Source organism: Manis pentadactyla, chromosome 9, assembly GCF_030020395.1.
Source record: "Manis pentadactyla isolate mManPen7 chromosome 9, mManPen7.hap1, whole genome shotgun sequence".
NCBI lineage: Eukaryota > Metazoa > Chordata > Mammalia > Pholidota > Manidae > Manis > Manis pentadactyla.
Window position 1 is genome coordinate 21502244 of NC_080027.1, and position 16806 is coordinate 21519049.

The 16806-nt window shown below is 37.9% G+C and overlaps 2 protein-coding genes and 1 pseudogene across 2 annotated transcripts; 1 reads left to right on the forward strand and 2 right to left on the reverse strand.

Annotated features, from left to right (window-relative positions):
- Window positions 1-7946: 7946 nt before the first annotated feature.
- On the reverse strand, window positions 7947-8894 carry LOC118908092 (olfactory receptor 8H1-like). The gene has a single exon (XM_057506590.1). The coding sequence runs from the start codon at window positions 8892-8894 to the stop codon at window positions 7947-7949; it is 948 nt and encodes a 315-aa protein (XP_057362573.1).
- Window positions 8895-10764: 1870 nt separating this feature from the next.
- Window positions 10765-11732, forward strand: LOC130685013 (olfactory receptor 5T2-like; annotated as a pseudogene).
- A 3858-nt stretch (window positions 11733-15590) lies between these two features.
- On the reverse strand, window positions 15591-16538 carry LOC130684703 (olfactory receptor 8H1-like). The gene has a single exon (XM_057506591.1). The coding sequence runs from the start codon at window positions 16536-16538 to the stop codon at window positions 15591-15593; it is 948 nt and encodes a 315-aa protein (XP_057362574.1).
- Window positions 16539-16806: the final 268 nt, after the last annotated feature.

The following is a 16806-nucleotide window of genomic DNA, read 5'->3' on the forward strand; positions in this document are numbered from 1 at the left end:
GTTCCCAACCTGCTGGGCTGAGTGCACCTGGATGATTTTGTCCATCTGGCCTTTCTCCTAAGCAGCAAATTCTGTATAATCCTTGCCCATTTAGCACCCCTCTCACTGATGGGAAGTCTTTCAAATTGCCCACTTTTATTTTTTCCCAGAGCAGCCAGTTGTGGGTACCTGTTCTCCACAAGAGGCTGGAATTTCAGTCTGAGTATTCTGCCTGTCTTTGCTTTCCAACTCCTCTAATCTCCAGAGGACCATGTAATGTGGGTTCATGCTCCCAGAGCAGTTCTCCAGGGGTGGGTGTTTAGCAGTCCTGGGCTTATACTCCCTCCCTGCTCCATTTCTCTTCCTCCTGCCTGTGAACTGGGGTTGGGGGAAGGCGTGGGTCATACTGAATCATGACTTTGCTACTGAATCATGACCTTCTTCTTTGAGTTCTTCTCTTTTCCCCAGATGTAGGCCATCTCCTGCAGTCTTCAAGTTGCTCTTTCAGGATTAGTTGTATTTGCTGTATTTTCATGTTATATGTAGTTTTGGGAGGAGGTTTATGTCTCACTTCTCATGCCACCATCTTTTCCCCCCTCCTATGCTGTTTTATTTTTCAGTCTGTTATTGCTGTGGTGTTCTTGTAATGTTCCTGCTAATTATTTTTATTCCTTAAGCTTATGTCTATTTTACTACCTTTATGATACCTTCTCTACCAAAATAACAAGTATGAATATATTTCCAGACTAGGTCTATTTAAAGAAGCATTGCAGGAATTCCTGAAGAAGCAAATTAGTGAAAATGAAATAAATTGAATGAAACTGGCTTCTTGATATCAGGTAGAGTCAGATTTGCACTTATGCTGTTTCTCAGAAGTTAGAGGTCCATTGAGAAATGCATCCCAGAGAGTAGTGTAGTATATAGTATGAGTTTGCACAGGCTATATGCCTTTCAAAATATGGTGGTGGAGGTATGGGTAGATAAACTATTCAAAAATAGCCTAAAAACAAGTAAAAAATTGCACTTCCCAGAGAAGGAGCTATAGAAATATCGGTATTATGAAATATAAATGTATTAGAGAAAATATAATATAATTTTAAGTATAATAAATCTGTAAGGGAAATGTTCATTTGTAAGGTTATCTCCCTTTCCTTGCCTGTGAGAGAAGGCTGACTAAATCTCTAGAAATTTATCCATGGAGAACACAGGGGCTTATATCTGCATAATAACCTTACCTTTGTTTCCTTTATTTTTTCTGGTAACCTTCCATAACTGCACCCCACCTGTTAACAGCTTCTTTTGTCTTTAGCTGGAAGTGGTATTTAAGGTTGTGTCTGGGCCACTTCAGGAGGAGCTAACTTGAAAGATAGAGAAAACATGGCTAGAATAATCCAAGAAAGAGAATAAGGATGAGTGGCTCACTTTTCCATGTGTAAAGAAGGCATACGTTTTACAAAATTTCTGTGTGTCTTTTATTACAGGAGGGACTCAGCCTAGAACCTAGAAGGGCAAAATGAAAATATTTTTTCCTCCTCCACAAACCTAATAAAATAGGGGAACCAAAAAGATAGAACTTAGGTAACATTAATGAATTATAAGCAAGACAAAACAAAATGAAGATCGTTTATTCATAAAAGATAAAAGAGCCATTTCTTTCATGAGTCAGAAAAGAAAGAGAAAACAGTGAGTAGAACAATCCAGGAGGGCGAGTGAGAGAGTGGTTGAGCAATGAGAGAGAGAGGGGAGCAATGGGAGCATAAGCACGGAATCGTCCGTGATTATGAGATATTCAGAAAGCTGTTTCCCAGGTCCTAGGGAATCCCTCATTAGGTGAGAGTTTTCTTTTGAAAACTTGGTTATAACAATAACAGTGATTACTTACATTTTCAAAAATGCAATGCTGTTAGGGTGATATGCAGTCAAAATATTTGACACTTGGATTATTCTGGGAGAAAATGAAAATATGGGCTGCCTAGAAGCAATGAAATAAAATCTACCTTGATGCATTTGGTACATGCTTACATAACTTTAACAATCAAGCAGTAAGAAAAATGTCTATAGACCTAGATTTTAATAGATGAGATCTATTGCTGTGAACTAAATATTATTCCATTTGTGGTTATAAACATTCTTTCACACACTCAAAACCATTGCTCACTACACAGAGCAAAAGTGTCATGAGCAAAAGCTGTGTTTGCTTTCTTAACAGTTACGGTGGTAACAATGGCACTGGACTGAGTTTTTGATGCCTGGTTGAGTAAGAAGAACAACAAAAACTATATGGAATGATGAATATAAGCAAATAGTGTTATAATGGTCATTTTATTTAAAAAGAACCTATTAGGACTGTCAAATGGCTTAACTGCTTTATGGAATTTTCCTAACGTTGATTTTTAGTGAATTCCAGTGTTCGCTGATACAATGGAAAATATATTTACATTGCTATTTTGGTGTTTCTGTTAAACTGACAAAAAATTGAATTGTTTTAAGGAAAAGTTCTCTGTGCCTGTGGAATTCTTTTAAAGTTGAAATCCAAATCTTAATAGTTCTAGGCAAATTGGATGGCATCCAATATACATACAGGAAAATCTATTTATGTAAAATGGGAGAAGGCCTGTGTACGAGTATATGAATATATGTGTGTTTAAATTCTACCTCTCAAATGTTAATGTCATCTGATCTTGGGTAACCTTTTAACTCCATTGATCTTTTATTTACTCATCTGTAATTTGGGTCAGCCCTTCTAGAGGAGAAGGAAGATTGACTCACCCTCTGTAACTGTTTCTTCTTGAATTGCCTAGCTGTGTGCATTCTGAGTGTGGGTGTGTTTCTGTATGTATGTGTGTGTGATTGTCACCTATTGTTCTACATTCCTCATCAAAACTGAAGACAGTATTGCATAACTAATCAATCGTAGAAGGTGGTAAAAGTTTATTAATAGGCAGTTAGTAGAAATTCAAAACACTAATTTGAGAATTGGAGGGATCCAAATGACACAGTGGCATAAGACTATCTTAAACTTGGAAATCAACTGAGGCCGAAAGAGGGTTTTCCAGTTTCCCTTATCCAATGGAAAGCAGAAAGTTCTGAGAACGAGCCTGCCATAAACGTTCTCTCTGGGGGTGTTGGAGGAAGGAGACAGAGATCAGTTTCCCCACCATACCAGATGGGATCACAAAACTTCTCATCACTCATTAGGTCCCTTAAAAGCCCATTTGTTTACCCTGTAGGAGCCTTTTCTCCCTTCCCTTATCCCTCTTCAGTGAAGCATATATACCTCATCTCTAAATACAGAGCAAGCTGGTTTACTTGTGCACCTACAGAAATCTCTTCCTTTCATTTGTCTTTTGACAATAAACCAAAGAGGGTAGAAGAAATATCTTCTTTCCTCACAGAATGCATTGCATATGTATGTCTTTGTATAAGCACACACACATACCCTCCCACACACAAAAAATGCATGTCATATATGTGTGTGTATTTCCAAAAGCCAATGATAAATATATCTTTGCACATATACTGCCCAGAAAATACCATTCTTTTCTTCTCCCACAAGTTCACAGGCACTTAGCAGTGTAAATGCCAGTAGCATCAATAAATATTCTTTAAATGTTCCTGCTTGAAAATTCATGTCCACTGAGCAAATATCTTTCTCACAATAATTTTTTTCACTACTTCTTTGGCCTCTGTGTTTCTCAAACTATGCATCACAAGATTTAGTATTAGCAGTGAAAGGGTGTAAAACCCCAAAAAGATTTTGTCTTTATAATGTGGTAGCTAGAGGTGGTTCCCAGGTAAGTAAATATCACTGTCCCGTAGAAGAGAGTCACTGTGGTCAGGTGGGAAGCACAGGTGGAGGTGGCTTTATATCTGCTCCTCCTAGACTGTATCTTGAGGACAGTGAGAAGGATTCCAAGAGAGGAAAACACCACTAACAAGAAGGTGGTCACTGATGTCATTCCAGAGAGGACAATAAATAATATCTGATTGGATTGGGTATCAGAACAAAAATGTTGAAAAAGTAATGGGATATCACAGAAAAAATGATTAATGATGTTGGGCCCACAGAAAGACAGACTGACCAAGCCGCTCAGGTGAGTGAGGGAGTTGGCGCAACCTAGGAGGTAGGAAGCAATGACCAGGAGGAGGCAGAATGGCGGGTCATGCGACCTTTGCAGTGAGGTGGTCAGCAATTTTGTGTATTTCTTTCATATTAATATGTTTTACAATTTTATGACTATCTTCAGTTGTCCCTCTTAGCTATCAACATGCAGGCTGACTCTGCCCACAGTATTTATACTGAAGGGTTTACAGACAAGCATGAATTGCAGATAATCTTGCTCTTCCTGTTTTTAGCAATCTATCTCCAGATTATGCAGGGAAATTTGGCTTTGATTTTATTGGTCCTTGTGGATTTGTGGCTCCACACCCTCCACACTTGATTCTTTGACACAAAATCTGCAAACTTATTTGGGGTAGAAGAGAAGCAGGCACCTCTCGCGATTACTCTTAGGGATCTGCTCAAAATTTTGCTTCCTGTATCCACAACCCTACATTCTCAGGAACAAAGATTAAAGGATGCAATGAAAAATATTTTAAGGGAAATTATTGTTTAAGAAGGTAAAAGTTTAGCATTGAATGAAACTGGAAAGAATGTTGGGTGTCAGTTTATTTTTCAATGGTCATATCCAGAAAAGGAAATGCCTTGGTTTTTTTTTGTTGTTGTTGTTGTTATCATTAATCTACAATTACATGAAGAACATTATGTTTACTAGGCTGCCCCCTTCACCAAGTCCCCCCACAAACTCCATTATAGTCACTGCCCATCAGTGTAGTAAGATGCTGTAGAATCACTACTTGTCTTCTCTGTGTTGTACAGCCCTCCCCGTGCCCCCCTACACATTATACATGCTAATCATAATGCCTGCTTTCTTTTTCCCTGCCCTTATCCCTCCCCTCCCATCCATCTGCCCCAGTGCCTTTCCCTTTGGTAACTGTTAGTCCATTCTTGGGTTCTGTGATTCTGCTGCTGTTTAGTTCCTTCAGTTTTTCTTTGTTCTTATACTCCACATATGAGTGAAATCGTTTGGCACTTGTCTTTCTCTGCCTGGCTAATTTCACTGAGCATAATACCCTCTAGCTCCATCCATGTATTTGCAAATGGTAGGATTTGTTTCCTTATGGCTGAATAATATTCCACCGTGTATATGTACCACATCTTCTTTATCCATTCATCTACTGATGGACACTTAGGTTGCTTCCATTTCTTGGCTATTGTAAATAGTGTTGTGATAAACACAGGGGTGCACCTGCCTTGGTTTTAATTAGTGCTTTTTATACATATCATGCAATAAATCATTAATCACTCCCTCAATGCAGCATTTTACAAAATATAGATAAATTGCATCATATTCATACCTCTGACATGTTTAGAATGATCCATATTCAATGTTCAATTATACACATACTGCCATTAGTCTGTATAACTTGGATTTCACTTGTGTATTAGAAAAAGAAAATGTTTGATACCAGAATGTATATGTAAATTTCATCTAAAAAAGAGAAACTTATTTTCAGATGCACATAACTGCTCATGTAGTAGACCAAATTTTATGTTATAAAAAAATCAAGGTTTCTAAGCCACAAGATCTCAAAAGTGCTTTGATGTGTATGACTACTGGGGAAGAATTTTCTGTTAGAAAGAAAAATCTTCATCAAAAGTGTTTCTAAATATACATCTACAACAAAACTCAAAGTTTTTCAGTATTCCAGAATATTAGGCTTCTACCATTCAAATCAGTTATTCAAATTGGTAAGGTAAGGATGGCCAGAGCGATCCTTTATCTACTAAAAATATTCAATTACTCTTTTAAATTCACCAGTAAGACAAACTGGTGGAGGGACTGGGAATCAGTTACTGAATCTCTCTGTGCCCTGGTTTCATCAACAGTAAAATTCATCCTTCAGAAACATTTATTGAGCCACTGTACCAGGTGCTGGGGATATAACATTAGTGAAAGTAAAAATCCTGTGTCCACAGAGCTCACATGATGGGAAGCAGGGGCAGAGAAGAAACAAAGATGCAGCTAAATACTCAAAATGTTAGCTGGAAGTTCCTGTAAAGGGAAACAAATGTTGTAAAGACATGAGATAGGTACAATATTAAATAAGGAGATAAGGAATGTTCTCAGAAGAAAATAAGAAAAATCAGCATGCAGTTATCCTCAAAAAAGGAAGGTTTAGGATGAAGAAGAGAAAGTGGAAAACATCTCAGGCTGTATCCGCTCTAATGTGTACAAAAAGCGTTCAGGGGCCAAGTGGTGAAGCAAAGTGAGGCTGACAGACAGAACAATAAGGAATGAGTTATCAGGGCTCAGGGGCGGTGGTGAGATCACTTTGGACCAGGGGGCTCTTGTAAAGGTATGGCTTTTACTCTGAGTGTCTTGAGAAGCCTTGTAGGATATGTGAAGAGTGACAGGCCCCATCACACTGCGTGGCAGTGTCAGTCTGGCTCTTACACTGAGATCAGAGTGAGAGGGACAAGGTCACACAGAGAGACAAGCTAGGAAACTGCAGCGCTAATTCTAAGACTGAGATGATGGGTCCAGGGCCAGGGTGGCAGCGGAGAAAGAGCTGAGAAGTAGTCAGACTCCGAACAGATTCTGTGTTTAGCATAGCATGCCGATTGGCTGGATGTGAGGCGTCTGTGGTAAAAGCAGAATTCCAGGATCATACTTAAATCTTTGTCTAAACAAGGAGGAAGATCACTCTCCATGATGTGAGATGGAAGTTTAGATATTGCTAGTACTACCTGAAAGTTGTCGTGTGATGATAAACTATGTTAATTATATAGCTAAAGCCCTTCAAATATTGCCTGGCTCTTGGTAAGCTCTCTGCAAAAAATGGTAATACCATATCTATCAATTACTGGGTTGCAACCACAGCTGTTCATATTTTATCCATGCACTTTTCTAATCTTAATTTATTCCACATTTACATGAAACAGCATTTTGGCTTTGCACCGTAAACATGGACAATATGTCTTAAATTACATCAGACTACATCTTACATGATAAAAGATACTACTGTTAACAGAGAAATTACAGGGCAAATGCAAATAACTTAGAAGGCATTTCTATTTCCCTAATTTTTCAATATTTTCCATATCTCTCCATGCTAACACATACCATTCTAAATCCAAAATTATGAAGTGTTGTATTTTCCTTAGCTGTTGTGCATTTGTCAATTATATTAACCAAATAAAATTCACAAAATGCAAGTGAATAATCTTTAAGAAAAATCATTGTGCATTAATAATTCTGTAGGAATGTAAGTCTTCTAACGATTGTGGCCAGTATTTATTAGTATTTCCTACATTGGTTTATATCCATTACTCAATGTAATCTTTAAAATAACTCTGTGGACCTGGAATTACTATTTATTTTGTACAGTTGAGAAAACTCAGGCTTAAATTTCAGGAGTTATTAAGGGTTATAGAGCTAAAGAGGTAGCACATCTAGAATCTAAATCTTGGAATGTTTGGATCCAAAGCAAGTGCTTGTCATCACTCTGCTATTTCATCTCTATATAAAAAAAATGAAAAATTTGAAGCTTTTATTATTTTGCCAAAAATTAATCTCCTTTGCTTAATAAAATGCTCTGGAGTTAGAATATTTGTGAGACATTGTATAATCTACTTGAGGACATGACAATTAATATTCTTACTTTGAACATCAGTTGCCCTTAAAAACACATATATTTAGGTGATACATTTAACACTTATTTCACGGTTTCCTATTACAAGTAGGTTTGTAAAGACATATTCCTGGAAATGCCCAAGATCTTATTTAGTCAGGTAAAGGAAGATACAACAGAAATCAATACGAATTAAGGGATTCAATTGTTATTGAGAGAGAATAAGGAAGTACATCAAAGGGAAAAAAAATTCCTAAAAGTTAGCATCACTGTTATTTTAATGGCCTGGTGTCCTGTCTCTTCTGCATGATTCTAATGAGAGCATTTTTCACTTCTTTGTTCCTAAGACTGTAAATGAGTGGATTCAGCATGGGGATCACGATTGTGTAAAACACAGAAGCTACTTGATCCTTTCCCAAAGAGTAGGACTTACTTGGTTTTAAATAAGTGAACATTGTAGTGCCATAAAAGATGGTGACTCCCAGGAGATGGGAGGCACAAGTAGAGAAGGCTTTCCGCTTCCCTGAAGTGGAAGTAATTGTCAGGATAGTAGACAGAATAGACACATAAGACACACATATTGTGGTAAGAGACACCATTAGAGTGGAACCAGCAACAATAAATATCATGATTTCAATGTCATGTGTGTCAGTGCAAGACAAGGCTAATATTGGGGATGTATCACAGAAAAAGTGATGGATTACATTGGAGTCACAGAAATGCAACCCGCTCACAAAAAGCACATTGACAGTGGCATTAATAAATCCAATGAAGTAGGACCCCAAGATGAGGGAACAGCAGAGCCTTGTGGACATAATGACAGGGTAGTGGAGGGGGTTGCAGATGGCTACGTAGCGATCATAGGCCATTGAGGAGAGAAGAATACATTCTGTGGCAACCAAGAAGACAAAAAAGTACATCTGGGTGAAGCAGCTCATGTAGGATATATACTTGGTGGAAGTCCGTAAGTTCTCTAAGGTCTTAGGTGTGGTGACGGTTGAGTAAATAAGGTCGAGAAAGGACAGGTGACTGAGGAAGAAATACATGGGGGTGTGAAGGTGGACGTCCAGGCGGATCACCAGCACCATGCCTGCGTTCCCCAGCACTGTGATCAGGTACATCAGCAGGAACAGCAGGAAGAGGACCAGCTGGACCTCCGGGGAATCTGTCAGCCCCAGAAGGATGAAGTCTGTCACCTGCGTGGTATTCCTTCTGCCCATAGTGGTAACTTGCTCTGAACTGCTGAGAAGTCAGCATTGATACTTAGCAGCAATGACTTCAGAAAAATCCTGCGTCTGTATGAACAACATGACATATTTATTGTAGTGTAGTGTTTTATAAAGTGATTATAATGAGTGGAATAGAGATTATGACTGAAAAACCTTAGAGTCATGACCATCGTTGTATAGACCCATGCAATACGAATAAATTGACATTTAGGTAAGTCATAATAACAACTAACATTATTAGAATGAGCTCACACTGTTGTAAATGCTTCCTTTGAGTAATGCATTTACTCCACATGAGAACATATGCCATATGTGCCCACCATTAGCCACATTGTTTAGATGAGAAATGGATCCAGTTTAAGTAACCAATCCAGAGTCAGAGCTATGAAATGCTGGCTGTGTTTTTACCAAGATAGACTTCAGGAAGCATTTTCATAATACTGCATTTCTGTTTACATTTAATTTCAGCTAATGTGAGAAAAGATGCTACAGACATAAACAATGATAGAACAACAGTTTGGGGGTGTTATTTACCTTTCTTTTGTTTCCAGTATACATGAAACAATATGCATGACAAAGAAATTTCAATCTAGTTGATTTAGCAGGATGTATTAAAACTAAGGACAACATGTTAGTGTTAATTTTAAAAGATATGAAGTTTTCCCAGCTTGACCACTCAAAATCAAATTTCTTCCGAATACCATATTTCTAAAATATGTACATACTTATAGACCCTGATTCCATCAACAATCTATTTCTGGTTCCTTGAATTCACGTACTATTCTCATAACATTCCCATTTGATTTGATCTTAACTAACACCTTCCACTCTTGAGAATAATACTTACTGTGAGCCAGGGTTGGTAAGAAAAAAATCCTTATTGCATTATTATCTGTTAGTAATTTGTCAACCTCACATATGTCTCACAAATTAAATATGAAAAACCATTTGAATCCAAAACTTCTGAAGCATGATACTTGTTTTTTTTTTGAGAAATGTTATGTTTAAATTTTAATCTTCTCATTTTGTTTTATTCTGAGGTGTAAAGAAATCAACCTAGAACGTTTGCTCAGGTCCTGGTCAAATGGCAAATATGATCTAAAAGAACCTCAGGGAGCTCCTGTGAATATAAGGAGTGCACAGCAGCCTTGCCTCCTATGCTTTTAATTCCACGGCCCCTTATGCATGGGAGCTGATGATCGTGCAACATCTGCTCCTCCTTGGGGACCTGCTTCTGGGGAACATTGCTTGGCCTGTTTTGCATGGCATGTTTCCAAGGATACAGGTTCAAGGACTATTTGCAGCCCCCTTAGGGTTCCAGGAACAGGTCGCCTTTTCCCTTAGAGGCCGCATGGTGGAGGGCCTGGGGGGTTTGTCCTCCTTGGTGATGCCTTCAATGGTGGAGAAGCTATTTCTGGACAAATATCTCTTTACTCTGTGGCTGAAGCCATGTGGAATGCGAAGATCCATTTTTCACAACGAACCATATTATATTTAAAAGGTGATACTGTCATAGGAGTAATTATGTACATCAGGAGAAAATTAGAATATAAGAAAACTCAAAGAACAAAATGAAAACAAATCAAGACTTGTAACGTTTTGATGATTTTCCCACAATTATTTTCTTTTGTTAGTGTAGAGCTTATTTGTGTGCCTATAGATTTGCATAATTATTATTATACTGTATATTCAATATCCAATCCTCATTTCATGACTAACAGGCCTTTCTGTTCTCCTTTTACACTCCATAAAATAAGATAAAATAATAGAAAATGCAAGCACACCAAAATTGTAAGATCAGCTGCACTGACATTTTATATACTTTATGAAGATCTTCAATTTTCCCTCATGAGGTGGCAACATGCAGTATGTGTCTGGAGTCACCATATATATACTGAAGGGCTTCACAGACGAGCTTGAAGTGCAGACAATTTGATTCATCCTGTTTTTAGCCATGTACCTCTTTGCTATGTAGGGAAACCTGGCTTTGGCTTTATAGGTCAGTGGGGATTCCTGACTCCAAAAAACCATGTACTCTTTTCTCAGTGTGCTTTCACTTATCTTAGTGTGCTCTGACCTATCGGTGCCTGCTTCTCCTCAGTAATTACCTCAGATATGTCAGCAGATTTTGTGTCAGAGAATAAAACCATTTGGTTCCTTGCATGTGCAGCACAGATGCTTCTCCTTGTTACTTGTGGATCCGCACAGTGCTTTCTCCTTGCTTCAATCGTATATGATCACTATGTAGCAATCTGCACCCATCTCCTGTATGCAGTGAGCATGTCTCCCCGAGTCTGTGTGTTCCTATCATTGCTTCCTGTGTTGGTGGCAGCTTGCATGCTTCTGTACACACAGTGGACACATTTAGCTGCTCCTTCTGAGCATCTAATAAAATCAGACATGTCTTCTGTGACATCCCTTGTCTCCTGGCTATTTCTTGCTCTGACACTCACACAAGCCAGCTTCTGCTCTTCTACTTTGTGGGCACCACTGAGACAGTCACTACCCTGATTGTGCTGATCTGCTATGGCTTCATTCTGTTGGCCATTCTGAACATTCATTCTATTGAAGGGAGACAAAAAGACTTTTCTACATGCAGCTCTCACCTAACTGGAGAGACAATTTATCAGGGAACGATCCTCTTCATGTATGTGAGACCAAGTTCCAGCTATGCTTCAGACCATGACACGATGGTGTCAGTATTTCACACCATTGGATTCCCTTGCTAAATCCCATCATCTTAGCTTGAGGAACAAAGATGTAAAAGAGGCAATGATAAGTGTGTATCAGAAAAATTGGTTTATCAACTACTTCTATTTTTCACACTAAACATTAAACAGAAACAATTTAAGAATGATGTACATTGTGTCAATATCAAGAAGTTATGATATAAATGGTTTGCTTTAGTTTGTTAATGTCTTTTTATTCTTCTTGAACATTTTTAAGTAAAGACCATGACTAAAGGCTGTAATGCTCTGAGTCAGCATCCAGTGTACGGGGCTGTTTCTCCCAGAGCCGGGGCCCATGGGTCCAGGATCAAGGGGTAGAAATGGTGGTGGCACTTCTCACTGTTACTCCTAGGGACCCACTCAAAATTTTGTTTCCTGTACCCACAACCTTCCATTTTCAGAATCAAAGATTAAAGGATGCAATGAAAAATATTTTAAGGGATACTATTTCATAAGAAGGTAAAATTTTAGCATTGAATGAAACTAAAAAGAATGTTGAGTATCATTTTATTTTTCAATCATTAGATCTATAAAAGGAAATTACTTTGTTTTAATTAAGTTTTTATACATGTTATACAATAAGTCATTAATCAGTCCCTCAATGCAACATTTTACAAAATTTAAATTGTATCATATTCATACCTCTATGTTTATACTGATCCATATTCAATATTCATTTATAGACACATTGCTGTTAGTTTGTATAACTTGGATTTCACTTGTGTATTAGAAAAAAAAAATGTTTGAGGCCAGAATGTATATGCAAATTTCATCTGAAAGAGAGAAAACTTATTTTCAGGTACACATAACTATTCATGTAGTAGACCAAATTTTATGTTATAAAAATATTAAGGTTTTTAAGCCACAGGATCTTAAAAGTACTTTGATGTGTATGATTATCGGGGTAAAATTTTCTCTTAGAAATAAAAATCTTCATCAAAAGTGTTCCTAAATATACATCTCCAACAAAACTCAAAGTTTTCCATATTCCAGAATATTAGGCTTCTACCATTCAAATCAGTAATTCAACTGATGAGGCAAGGATGGCCAGAGTGATCCTTTATCTACTAAAAGTACTTAATTCCTCTTTTAAAGTCATCGGTTAAGACAAACTTGGGTATTCTTTGTCCAACATTGAAACCGCACGTTTCGCACTGGATTTGGATGAAATAATGGATGAATCTTCTTCAATAGTGCAGGATACAAAAGAGAACTGCATCTGGGAGAAAACAATTCAGTAACACAGAGGCAACCTAGGTTCCAGGATTACCTTGTGAAAAACAGCCATTCACAAACCCAAGTCAGCTCAACTCTGCACCTTATGACCAAGGATACTTATTCTTTGTTGACCTGCTCTGTTTACAGGTCAGCCTGTACCCTGACTATTACCGATATTTCCTCCAGAGCAATATAGTCACCTGATAAATTGTTCGTTCCATTACTGAGTTATTTTTACTGTAAATACGACCGTGCCAATGTGTTTGAGAAATTTTAGTTGGTATTGCCCAAATCACGGTGTCCTCTATCAGCTGCTTTGGAGAATGTCTGCCAGCAAATACACCTTTCAAGAACACCTCTTGTTTTTATTTATGTAATAATGGATTCCATTTTTGCAACTCTGATAATAGTAGTATTCCTAGAATGATGATGAAGAATGTGAATTCCAGAGTTGGAATGTCTAGTTTTGAATATGAGGCTGTTCTTTATCTTTTGGAGAGACCAGGAACCAGTTACTGAATCTCTCTGTGTCCCAGTTTCATCAACATTAAAATTCATCCTTCAGATACATTTATTGAGCCACTCTACTAGGCACTGGGGATATAACATTAGTGAAAGCAAAAATCCTGTGTTCCCAGAGCTCACATGATGGGGACATGGGCAAAGAAGAAAAAAATGGCACAAGTTAAACATTCAAAATGTTAGGTGTATGTGCCTGTAAAGGGAAACAAATGATGGAAAGACATGAGACAGGTACAATATTAAAAAATGGCGTAAGGATTGTTCTCAGAAGAAATTAAGAAAAATCAGCCTGAATTTATCTTTAAAAAGGAAGGTTTAGGATGAAAAAGAGAAAGTGAAAAATATCTCAGGCAATATCTGCTCTAAGGTGTTCAGGAAGAGTTCAGAGGCCGTGTGGGGGAGCAAAGTGAAGCTGACAGAACACTAAGGAATGAGTTATTAGGGCTCAGGAGTGGGGGTGAGATCACTTTGGACCAGGGGGCTCTTGGAAAGGTTTGGTTTTTACTCTTAGTGTGATGAGAAGACTTGCAGGATGTGTGAAGAAAGCGAGAGGCCCCAGCACACTGCGTGCAGCACCACTCCTGCCCTTACACTGAGATTGGAGTCAGGAGGGATGAGGTCACACAGAGAGACAAGCCTGGAAACTGCAACATTAATTCTAAGACTGAAATGATGGATCCAGGGCCAGGGTGGCAGCAGAGAAAGAGCTGAGAAGTAGTCAGACTCCAGACAGATTCTGTGTTTAGCACAACAAGCTGATTGGCTGGACATCAGGTGTGTGAGACAGAAGGAGAAATCCAGTATCATTCTTCAGTGTTTGTCTGAACAAGGAGAAAGATCACTTTCCAAGAGATGAGGTTAATGTGTGGGTATTGCTAATACTACCTGAAAATTGTCTCGGGAAGATGAACTATGTTAATTATATAGCTAAAGCCCTTTGAATATTGCCTGGCTCTTGGTAAGGTCTCTGCAAAATATGGTTTTACCATATATATCAGTTATTTGGTTGCAACCACAGCTGTTCATATTTTATCCATGCTCTATTCTTATCTTAGTTTCTTCCATGTTTATATGAAATAGCATTTTGGCTTTGCACTATAAACATGGACAGTATGTCTTAAATTATGTCAGATTACATCTTACATGAATAAAAGATACTACTATTAACAGGGAAATTACAGGGCAAATGCAAATAACTTACAACTATGAAGGCATTTCTATTTCCTTAATTTTTTAATTTTCACCAAATCTCTCCATGCTGACACCTGCCATTCTAAAACCCAAATTATGAACTGTTGTATTTTCCTTAGCTGCTGTGCATTTGTCAATTGTATTAACCAAAAGGAATTTACAAAATACAAGTGAAGAGAGTTTTATTTTATTTTATTAAGGTATCATTGATATACACTCTTATGAAGGTTTCACATGGAAAGCATTGTGGTTACTACATTCACCCATATTATCAAGTCCTCCCCATGCGCCCTTGAAGTCATTATACATCAGTGTATTAAGATGCCACAGAGTCACTATGCAAATGAATATTCTTTAAGAAAAACAATTGTGCATTAATAATTTTGTAGAAATGTAAGTCTTTGAATGATTGTGGCCACTCTTAGTATTTCCTTAAATGCTTTGCATCCATTATCTGATTTAATCTTTAAAATAACTCTGTGGACCTGGAATTACTATTTATTTTGTGCATTTGAGAAAATTCAGGCTTAAATATCAGGAGTTATTAAGGGTTATAGAGCTAAAGAGGTAGCGCATCTAGAATCTAAATCTTGGAATGTTTGGATCTGAAGCAAGTGCTTGTCATCACTCTGCTATTTCATCTCTATATAAAAAAAATGAAAAATTTGAAGCTTTTATTATTTTGCCAAAAATTAATCTCCTTTGCTTAATAAAACGCTCTGGAGTTAGAATATTTGTGAGACATTGTATAATCTACTTGAGGACATGACAATTAATATTCTTACTTTGAACATCAGTTGCCCTTAAAAACACATATATTTAGGTGATACATTTAACACTTATTTCACGGTTTCCTATTACAAGTAGGTTTGTAAAGACATATTCCTGGAAATGCCCAAGATCTTATTTAGTCAGGTAAAGGAAGATACAACAGAAATCAATACGAATTAAGGGATTCAATTGTTATTGAGAGAGAATAAGGAAGTACATCAAAGGGAAGAAAAATTCCTAAAAGTTAGCATCACTGTTATTTTAATGGCCTGGTGTCCTGTCTCTTCTGCATGATTCTAATGAGAGCATTTTTCACTTCTTTGTTCCTAAGACTGTAAATGAGTGGATTCAGCATGGGGATCACGATTGTGTAAAACACAGAAGCTACTTGATCCTTTCCCAAAGAGTAGGACTTACTTGGTTTTAAATAAGTGAACATCATAGTGCCGTAAAAGGTAGTGACTCCCAGGAGATGGGAGGCACAAGTAGAGAAGGCTTTCCGCTTCCCTGAAGTGGAAGTAATTGTCAGGATAGTAGACAGAATGGACACATAGGACACACATATTGTGGTAAGAGACACCATTAGAGTGGAACCAGCAACAATAAATATCATGATTTCAATGTCATGTGTGTCAGTGCAAGACAAGGCTAATATTGGGGATGTATCACAGAAAAAGTGATGGATTACATTGGAGTCACAGAAATGCAAGCTGCTCATGCAAAGCACATTGACTGTGGAATCCATAAATCCAATGAAGTAGGACCCCAAGATGAGGGAACAGCAGAGCCTTATGGACATAATGACAGGGTAGTGGAGGGGGTTGCAGATGGCTACGTAGCGATCATAGGCCATTGAGGAGAGAAGAAAACATTCAGTGGCACCCAAGAAGACAAAAAAGTACATCTGGGTGAAGCAGCTCATGTAGGATATATACTTGGTGGAAGTCAGTAAGTTCTGTAAGGTTTTAGGTGTGGTGATGGTTGAGTAAATGAGGTCGAGAAAGGACAGGTGACTGAGGAAAAAGTACATAGGGGTGTGAAGCTGGACGTCCAGGCGGATCACCAGCACCATCCCTACGTTCCCCAGCACTGTGATCAGGTATATCAGCAGGAACAGCAGAAAGAGGACCAGCTGGACCTCCGGGGAATCCGTCAGCCCCAGAAGGATGAAGTAAGGCACCTGCGTGGTATTCCTTCTGCCCATAGTGGTCAGCTGGTTTGAACTGCTGAGAAGTCAGCTTTGATACTTAGGAGCATTAACTTCAGAAAATCTTGTGTCTGTATGAACGACATGGCATATTAATTTCAGCGTTGTGTTTTAGAAAGTTATAATAATGAGTAGGTTAGAGAATATGAAAAATTTTATGTTCATGGCCAGATACAGGAATCGGTATAAATTAACATTTAGATAAATCATAATAATAGCTAACACATGGCATATTTAAAATGAGCTTGACACTCTTGTAAATGCT

Coding starts and splice junctions, on each gene's coding strand:
- LOC118908092 (XM_057506590.1), bottom strand. CDS start 8,894: ATGGGCAGAAGGAATACCACGCAGGTGACAGACTTCATCCTTCTGGGG.
- LOC130684703 (XM_057506591.1), bottom strand. CDS start 16,538: ATGGGCAGAAGGAATACCACGCAGGTGCCTTACTTCATCCTTCTGGGG.